The 10141-nt window shown below is 43.4% G+C and overlaps 1 protein-coding gene across 3 annotated transcripts in view; it reads right to left on the bottom strand.

The window, feature by feature from the left end:
• Window positions 1-4121: 4121 nt before the first annotated feature.
• SPACA6 (sperm acrosome associated 6) overlaps window positions 4122-10141 on the bottom strand; it is a 33981-nt gene continuing 27961 nt past the window's right edge. For 2 of the 3 annotated variants that reach the window (XM_072979526.2, XM_078380301.1), the window contains 2 exons: window positions 7710-7923; window positions 4122-5163 (listed from right to left, as the gene is read on the bottom strand). In XM_072979526.2, the coding sequence (XP_072835627.2) occupies window positions 5127-5163; window positions 7710-7923 (251 nt within the window). In that variant the 3' untranslated portion in view covers window positions 4122-5126. The remainder of the gene's footprint in view (window positions 5164-7709; window positions 7924-10141) is intronic. The other variant, XM_072979527.2, reaches the window with a different exon arrangement.

Below are 10141 nucleotides of genomic sequence, written 5' to 3'. Positions count from 1 at the left end.
TTGTTCGTTGAGTGGGTAGGAAACAGTTTCCAGTAAATCCTACAAATACATTTATGGAAGCAGGAGTTAGCGACCCATAATCCTGCTCCAGATGCTGGGGGACTACAACCCACCCCCCACTAAACCCAGCCGACACAGAAGTAGATTAGTAGTGGGGACAATATAATTAATGTGCCACCGTGTTTCCATCTTATTTTTACTTTTTCTTTTGTTTTCACCTATAACGCTTGCACAGACTGACATGGCTACCCCCCCCCCCACAACTTTCTGTCTTCTATTTCCAGTGCCTTGATGTCCTTTTTTTTTCCTGCTAGAAGGAATTAGGGTTGGATCTGGCTGGACCAGTCTGCTCTGTGACTTCAAGGCAATAATTCTAAAGCCGAAGGACTTCAAAAGGCAGACCATAATATTTGAAGAGCCATTCATCAAGCTATGGAACTCTTATCTGTGGCTTGAGTAGCTTATTTCTTAACCATTCAAAGTCAAAACATTTCTGAGGAAGCTTATTGTGTGTGAATCTGTCCTAGAACTTGGCTTTGTTAATGGGCTATCCTCACCTGATGATCACTTGAGGCCATTCCTGCATTCCGGCGTCTGCATTTCAATTACATCTCCACCCACCCACTCAGGTGTTGCATAGATCAAACCCTAGACCCAGTCTCTTGTCTGCCCTGCTTTTCTTTCACTTGGATAAGTTTTGTGGCACTTTTAAGAAAATATATTTATTTGAGTATGATTTTTTTTGTGGCTTGTGTTTCACTGTTTTAGATGTGCATAAGCCACAGGTTGAGAGATGTTCCAAAACCCATGATCTGCTGCAGTCATTCCATACATGATATTTCTTCATACATGATCATCCACCCGGCCCTCTTATTTCCCAGTTCCCTCTGGGCTTTGCTGCTGGAGATCTCAGTGTTTTCCATCTCTAGCTGCAGAGCCAGAGGCTGGGAGTTCAGTTCCCCCAATGTGCCTCCTCAAGAGTAGCTGGACTTGTTGGTCTCCCTTTCGGCTCTGCACTTCAAAAATCATTAAGAACTGCTGGGTGCTTCCATGGTTTAAGTCAGTGGTTTTTAACCTTTGTTACTCGAGTGTTTTTGAACTACAACTCCCAGAAACCCCAGCCAGCACAGCTGATGGTGAAGGCTTCTGGGAGTGGCAGTCCAAAAACATCTGAGTAACAAAGGTTAAGAACCAGTGGTTTAAGTCAGTGGTTCTCAACCTTGGTTACTCAGGTGTTTTTGGACTGCAACTCCCAGAAGCCTTCACCACCAGCTGTGCTGGCTGGGGTTTCTGGGAGTTGCAGTTCAAAAACACCTGAGTAACCAAGGTTGAGAACCACTGGTTTAGTTATCTGGTTGAGGAACCAGAGGTGGGGAGTTCAATCAAAGGGGCTGGATCCTGTGATCCAGTTCTAAGATCAACATCATCATCAATCCTCATCATTTTCTTCAGAAATAACTAGGAAGAAAATGGATTCTACCAAGGAATATTATATTATCACACGCCTCTCCCACTTGTATTGCAGAGTGCTAGAACACTGGTTCTTAACCTTGGGTTACTCAGGAGTTTTGGACTGCAACTCCCAGAAGTCTTCACCACCAGCTGTCCTGACTGGGGTTTCTGGGAGTTGCAGTTCAAAAGTATCCGAGTAACAAAGGTGCTAGAAGGCAGTTTTCCTTTGAATAGTGTGGAACTACAAGCTATGTAAAATCTACCTTGAGATTGTTGTTGTTGTTGTGTTCTGGTGAATGTGCTCACCTGCAAATACTTTGCAGAGTTCAACTTTTTGCTAGCCTGTTTAGTGTTTATTTGATTTAGAGCCACAAACTTTTAAAGTGTTCTTTAGGTGTATCTCTTAGGTGTCTCTCTTAACACAAAGAGGGGCTGTCAAGGTGGAATGCATGGGAGGCAAAGTTCAGACAGATGGCCTCAGGGAAATAGCTGAGCTGCAGCTAGGGGTGTTGCCAACAGTTAAGAGGGTGTGAATCTCTGAATGGGTGGGGAAAGATGATTACTGTTAAGGAGATTAGGCTGTAAGGATCAGTAGACTACTTTAGATAATCAGGAAGTTGAGTCATGGGCACTGGGCTTCTTTCTTATTAGACTAGTGGTCTCCATGATCCACATCCAGCCCGCCATGCCTTTTTATCTGCCCGGGCATAGGAAAGATGGGGCCCCCAATTGATCCCCCACGTCTGCTGTCTTTGCAAAGACAGCAGGCATTGGGGGTTGCTTGGGCCCCCTTCCTTCCTTCAGCCCTCGAAAATGTGTAAAATATATGATGTGGCCGTCATATTGAAAAGCTTGGAGACCCCCTGTTATTAGACTGAAATGTTTCGCTACTCTTCCAAGTAGCTTCTTCAGTATTCAGTATCAGACCGAAGAAGCTACATGGATGAGTGGCCAAACATTTCAAGCTAATAAGAAAGAACTCCAGTTTCCATGACTTCTAGATAACCTTGCCTGGATGAGTGAGAATCTTCACAGATACTAATCTAATATCTTCTTTAGATAATAGATTAGCATCCTGCCCTCCCCACATAGACCTATTAGCCTGTTGCTGCAAAGTGTGTTATGGTAAAGCCTCCCCCAAGCTTTATTTGGCATAAACTTTAGGAAAATGGAGCCTAGTTCAACAGAAGCACTACAGCTCCCATCGTCCTCTCCCACTCCTGCCCCACCCCATGCACTAGTCTACAGCTCTGATCACCTCTACTGGACATGGTCCATCAGCATCCAGGCTGGGAAGGATGACAATTTTTCTCTGCACAAAGTTGGTGGCACCCCACACAAGACGGGATTTGGGGAGAGACAGGGAGAGAAAGATCCCTTTCATATAGGTTGGGGAATTCAGCCTTAAATTGCACCCACATACTAGAGAAAAGAGGGCCATCGGCTGAATATTTGTCTACTGCAAGGCTGTTCAAGGGACAGGAACTCTGCTGGAGAGCAAAGAGAAAGTAGGAAAGTATCAAGAGTAAAAAAACAAGGGGAAAAATCCATCAAACTAATGGATAATTGATTTTCAACCCATCAGTAATCTTCTGGCCCAACCTTCCTTGATTTGTCTTCTAGCTGGGTCAGACTACAAACCCCATCATTCCTAGACAGATGGTCTGTTTAGCAGGAAGGTTGGGGACAGCAAGAGTTGTCTTCCAGCCCCTCTGAAGGGTCTCAGAAGGCTAGAGGAGGAGGAGGCATCTCTCATCATTCTCAGAGTAACTCAGACACCCTTACTCAGTTTTGCCAACTTTTCACCCAGCAGGGCTCCTGTGCATTTATTAGCTGAAAGCCAAACAGGAATATGTAGGTGTCCTTTATCTAGCAAACTGCATATCTGCCCAGTTTCTCTCATCGCTCCCTCCTGCCTGGAGCTTTCTCCCTAAATCAGAGTGCAGAAAAATTAACTTTTTGGATAGAACTTCCAAGATCCCCTAGCCAATGTACAGAGAACTCTGTGGTCCAAAAAAGTAATTTTTCCAGAGCTGACCCAAAACTGATGCAAGATGTCCTTCTCTCCTTCTGTCTTCAGTCAGTCCTTTCAGGAAAAAGCATTGCCTTATCCCAGGCACAGGAAAATCCTGGCCCTCCAGAATTTTTTGGACTACGTCTCCCATGATCCCTTCCCAGTGGCCACTTCCAGTGGTTTCTGGAAGTTGAAATCCAAGCCCTGTGGATTTCCTTTCCCTGCTGCCTTATTCCCTTAAGTAAAGAACAAGGATCCTGTGGAATCCAGCTCCCATCATTTCTGGTCATTGGCAACTAGAGGTTGATGGGAATTGGAGTTGACCGACACATTTCCCACCCCAACGTCTTCGATAGCAGAGATCAGGGATTCTCAAGTGTGTTCAAGGTAGGTAGAGTAGCGGAGACCTTAGCAAGACATGCTTGACAGCTTCCCAGCTTCTGCTTCTTGGAGGCAGCCAGATCATTCTTGGGGCATCTTGCTGAGATTTTTCCTTCTCAAAGTCACCCATCCAGAGCCACTCACAGTAATTCCCAAATTATTTTGCTGCCTCCCTCAAAAATCAAGATGGTGCCCTCAGCCACTTTCCATGCCATATACAGGTGACGTAAAAATAAGCATGTGCCACCAAGCCAATTCTGACTTATGATGACCCTTTTTAGGGTAGAAAGTACTTGGCAGTGGTTTGCTCTTCCCTTCTTCTGGAGGCCACCCTGGGATTGTGCAGCTTGCCCAAGGCTAAACGGGCTGACTCTTCTGGGATGCCCAGTGGGGAACTGAACTCCCAACCTTTGATTGTACAGCCAGACACCTAACTCAAGAGCCTGAAAGATTTGCTTGCCGGGAATTGGGGGGGGGGGAGACTACAAATCCAGGAATCCACTGGCCAGCACAACCTGTTCAAGGCCATGGATTCTGTGAGTTCCAATGCTCCTGTCCCCCCCAAAAGGTAACTTTTCCATGTTCTTGGCCAGATTAGCCTGTCTGTTTTATCTCAGCCCCAGCAGTGCGGAAATGAATATCTGCTCCATGTACAGAGATCATTGTTTGCATTGAGGTTGTGTTGGTAGGCAGGCAATAGTTACAGGGTAGACAAATTATAATCATTACAGCTGCCCAGGACATTGAAACATAGCCTTTTTTTTTTTTTTTTTTTGGACTACAAAATCCAGAAGCTGGAGGATTCTGGGATTTGGAGTCCCCCCCCCAAAAAAAAGAAAATAATTGATATTGACTGAAGTAGGAGCTTTACACTCTGAAAATATCTGTTTCGGGTATCTCTAAGAGCTTTGGTCTGTCCTCCCCAATCATCATCCTCCTCATCAGAACTGCAGAGTTGGGAGGGACCCTATGGATCATGGAGTCCAGTCGCTGCCAGGGGGGCACAGTGGGGAATCGAACTCCCAACACAGCTAGATGCCAAAGCCACTGAGCTATCCAACAGAAAAGGGCAAATCTACACATGCCCATCTACTCCATATTAGAAGGGGTTTGAAGCTTGGCTCAGAGCTAGAAACACAATGCAACACTCATATCAAAGTTTTTATTTTTCTTATTATTTATGCTTATTTTTCCATAGTGATGATACCAGCATCTTGGTGGAGGCAGAAGGGAGGAAATAAAGGCATGAGGAGTAAAATTCTGATAAGTTCTTCCTAGTTCAGGATTTGATGCCTGTCGCCCATTGATAAATTGTCCTAGGGAGGAGGTGAAAGAAAACAACAGGAAAGTTGAATAAGAGAGCAGACGGTGTAAATTGCTTGAGTTCTCAGCTATTCTATTCATGGCAGATCAAGGTGAAAGACCATACATTGTTTAACTGTTTGCTTAATTCAAGCATTCATAGCTGTTTTTCAGTTGGGGGGCACACCCTCCTTGACCTCCAAACGGTTTTAACATCTGAAACAGCAAAAGCTTTGGGCTGTTTTGGAAAGTTGATTAGATCAGATCACTTGATTAGTGGATATGAAAGCATTGTATCTTTAACAGAAAGGCAGTCAGCAAGTCAACTTTAAAAGGGGCTGGGACATAATGTGAATTCCTTTAGGTTCCAGTTCTTAGCAAGCAATTTGAGTAACTGGACAGTATTTTTTAAAAAAGTTTTAAAAAGATGATTTGAGATACAACCACATGTAAAGAAAGCAGAGGGCATCATCATTGCCTTAGGTACAGATGTAAAAAAATGTTTACAAATCTTTTGAGGAAAAGGTGGTGCTAGCTCCAAGATAAATTGCATTGATTTATTTCAGTGTAATTGACTACCTTGATCAATGTTTGTTTCCAAAAAAATGCATGGGATCTTTAAAAACCTCTGATATATTCCATTGTCTAAGACTGAAAACAAGCAAACAAAAATGAGCACAGCAATGACCAAAAATAAGGTTCTTGAGAATTTTTATCTCTGCATGCTTCATGTTTTAATTGTTACCTGTCCCCAAATGTTCTTGAACTAAAGCTCCCAGAAGCTTTCACCATTAGCTGTGCTGACCAGGATTTCTGGGAGTTGTAGTCCAAGAACATCTAGGAAGCTAAGATTGGGAACCACTATTTTAACAGGAAAAACATGCCTGATATATTAGATATTTTATTAACAAATCTGGAGGTGGAAGTGTCCTAGAAGAGAGACAGTCCTCCAGATGTTGCTGGACTACAGTCCCCATCATCCTTGGCCATATGTCATGCTAATTGGGACTTATAGAACTGGAGTCCAACAGTCCAAAAAGGACTCCATGATCCCATGATTCTATGTTGCATCTCCACCTCTTTGTAGATGGATTCAGCCATGGAAAGTTTGGTAGGAATAAGGATTGTATCACAAGTCTTCATGAGTAAGTTTCAAATAACTTTGCAGGAGGTTGATATTAAAATGGTATAGTCCAGTGGTTCCCAAACTTGGATCCCCAGATGTTCTTGTAGGACAACCCCAAGAAACCCTGGCCAGCACAGTAGGTGGTGAAGGCTTATGGGAGTTTTAGTCCAAGAACATCTGGAGGCCCAAGTTTGGGTACCATTGTCAATTCCAGTTGTTCCCACAGTTGGTGTTGCTCTGAAGTTACAAGGAAGTGGGGATGATGGTGAATGCAATCCTTCTCATATTCTCTTCCCTTTTAAAAAAAATCCTATGGGTCCCGGGTGGGTGGTTAAATCTTTCTCACTTCAAAGCTAAGCATGATTGCAAGGGGAAGAAGCAAGAACTAGCAAAATCCAAAGGGAGGTTCTTGAAAACATCCATGGGGGGATTTAAAAAGCAAAAAAAGTCTGTTTTCACAACCATTCTCCAACAAGAATGAGCCTACATGGCTCTCTTTCTGTCCTGTTTATCTCCTTAAAAGCTGTGGGGGCATTTGTTAAACTGAGGATGGTTGGCTTAAGCTTCCCCAGTGACCTTCATGGCTTAAGAGAGAACATGAACTTGGATTTCCCAAATTATAGTCTAAATCTGTCCCGCTATGCTATGCTGGTCAGGAACTAGGAAATTTACTTTTCAGTCACAACTAATTTCAGGCCATTGTTAGCCCCAAAAGTAGCATATTGTAATCTAAAAAAGGAACTCTGATCATAAGCCTTCCACCAATTTTTTTATGAGTGCTCAGCCTCGAGATTCAAGAATCAATAAAGGTGAACCTCTGAAGATGGACAAAATGCTTCTGCTTCTGTCCTGAATATATTTCATCAGCCTTCTCCTCCTCTAAATCGGTGGTTCTCAACCTCAGGTCCCTTGGAATGTTCTCGGACTATAACTCCCAATAATCCTGGCCTGCACAGTTAGTGATGAAGATTTCTGGGAGTTTTAGTCCAAGAACATCTGGACCCAAGGTTGAGGAACCACTGATGCAAACTGAAGGTGGTAATTTAGACAGGAGTGACCTGAGTTCATGTTCCTCACTCAGCCATATGGCTCACAGAGTGGACATACAGTGGTGCCTCGCTAGACGATGACAATCCGTTCCACTGAAATCACTGTTTAGCGAAATCATTGTCTAGCGAAAAGCATTTCCCTATAGCGATCGCAAAAAGTCAATGTCTAGTGAAAACAATTGTCATGCAGGGTAACTGTCTAGTGAGGCACCACTGTAGTTCAGTTGCTATTTCTCAGAATAATTTGCCTTGCAAGAGGTGTTGTGAAGATGGAAAGGGGAGGGGAAAGAACATGGACTTCCCAAATCCTGGTCAAGCACTCTTAACCACTGTGCCATGTGAGATTCACCCTTTGCGGGGAGAACAGCCCAGCGGAAGTACTCACATTCCTACCATGGTGACCAACATGGAACTCAAGGCTATCCCAATCATAATCAGGATGACGTTCTTGTTGCTCAGAGCATTTGGCTCAGAGAGCATCTCTTGAAAGGTGGGCTTGTTCTTCTCAACCTCATCTGGTCCTGCCTGTGGTGGAGGATTCAGGATGGCTTTGAACATCTCCTGCAGCTCTTTCTCCAGCCCAAGCCTTTTCTCTGTCACTGCGGAAAGGGTGCAAATCAAAAACACTTCTGCTCACCATAAAGGTTTCAATGACCCCTTTATGTGCTAAGGGTAGTGCATTCCTTTGTTTACTCCAAAAAGTAGAAAGTTGCCTTGCTCTTAGCTCCCTGCACCCACTTCATGCTCCTTAGAGAGGTTCTGGATTGTCACCCCCAAATCTCAGCCTGATGGTAACACCATAACCTGCAGTTCTCGATAGAAGAGGGTAAAAAAACACACCAGCTTTAAAGTACGATGGAACGAACATTGACAATATATTATGCTTGAGGTTTGATCCCCTTAGGGCTTGACTGAACCTGATGATTCGTGGATGATTGGAAACAAACAAAAATCACTTGTATGGCAGAGAGGAAATTACAAACTGACTATGTTGTTGACCAAGAGAGGCAGAAGGTTTGAACTAAAGAAAGCGAGGTGCGTGGCCCTTCGTTGCACAGTCTTTCAAGATGCAATGAATGTTACTCCGGGAGTCTCAGTCCCTTGAATGTTCGTGTGGTCCTTCCCCAAGAGGAAAGCCAAAGGAAGAAGTACAAGCCTCTGCCAGAAGTTTTCAGAGAGAAACAGGCTAGGCCTTTTGAGAGAGTGGAGTATGGGAGGCCCACGGAAGCTTTCAGCTAGAGTGAAGCAATGCTTATCTTTTACATTCTGCTACCCATCGGGAGGTTCAAGAGTTCACCACAGCTGGTTACTTGGCGCTCTTTCTCTCTCTCTCTCTCTTGAGCATGAACTTGTTTTTTTTTTTTTTAAAGAAAGCATATAACTCTTTAATGTCTGGGACAAGTTGCAATACAGGTCTGTGAACAGGATTCATCCATCTTTCCCCCACCCTATGCCAATTCCCTTTTTCCATGGGAAGCCTACCGAGGAGAACAGCCGTGACCATCTAACCAGAAATGAGCTTGCATGAGAGAAAAAAAAATGTCACATATTAAGAGAGATGCAAGTTTATCTATCTATCTATCTATCTATCTATCTATCTATCTATCTATCTATCTATCTATCTATCTATCTATCTATCTATCTATCTATCTATCTATCTATCTATCTATCTATCTATCTATCTATCTATCTATCTATCTATCTATCTATCTATCTATCTATCTATCTATCTATCTATCTATCTATCTATCTATCTATCTATCTATCTATCTATCTATTTATTGGAGAGTTATTTAATTTTTTATAATTGAAAGGACATAAATTAAATCCATTGAACTGTAGAATTAGGGAGGTGGAAGGGGCCTTATAAGGACATTGGGTCCAACCTCCTGCTCTAGGCAGGAATCCAAATCAAAGCTGATCTGCCAGTTGGTTGTCTGAATTTCATTTGAATGCCTCCAGTGCTGGAGCACTCACTACCTCCTGAGGTAATTTGTTCCACTGTTGTACTGCTCTAACAGTTAAGGAGTTTTTCCTGATATTCAGCCTAAATCTGGCTTCCTGTAGCTTGAGCCCATTATTATGTGTGATCGAGGACAGATCCAGCCCCTCCTCTGTTTGACTAACTTTCAAGTATTTGAAAAGTACTATCCTATCTCCCCTCAGTCTTCTTTTCTAACGGCTAAATATGCCCATTTTTTCCCAGTCTTTCCTCATAAGTCTTGGTTTCCCATCCCCTGATCAACCGTCTTCCCTCCTCTGAACTTGCTCTCTAGTTTGTTGACACTAAATGCGGTGTCTAGAACTGGAGACAGTCCTCAAGATGAGGCCCAACCAGTGCCAAATAGAGGGGAGCTAGCATTGCATGGGTTGGAGATGATACTTTAGGCAGGCTAAAATTAAGAGACTTGCTCTCTAATTGGGAACACAGAGACTGGGTACCCAAAAAGCAAGGTCACCTCACAACAGACCCAGTCAGAAAAACAAGAGGGGAGGTTTCAGCAAACGGTGAGGTTTGCAAAATTTGAAACCAAAAACCTTTGGAGGTCAAAGCACAGATGGTCCTTTTGAGGACAACCTTATAGACCCATCCAACGAGGAAGAAGCCGGATCAGTCTCCACAGAAAGCAAAGTTCAAGAATGGACAGTGATAGGATGAAATGGGTTGTGCAGGGAAATGAGCATAACTTCTTGGTTGGCATGCCATCGTGCAGTATTTTGCTGTTGGCTCCTTTTGTAAAATTTATGATTGCGATCACTGTAATTCTCCCAACTGTCCCTAAGCTTAACCCAATAAACCAAGTTTATGGATACCAG

The sequence above is a fragment of the Pogona vitticeps genome, chromosome 9, assembly GCF_051106095.1.
Source record: "Pogona vitticeps strain Pit_001003342236 chromosome 9, PviZW2.1, whole genome shotgun sequence".
Classification (NCBI taxonomy): domain Eukaryota; kingdom Metazoa; phylum Chordata; class Lepidosauria; order Squamata; family Agamidae; genus Pogona; species Pogona vitticeps.
Note: the sequence above shows the minus strand (reverse complement) of the source record. Positions and strands in the feature narration are given on the sequence as shown.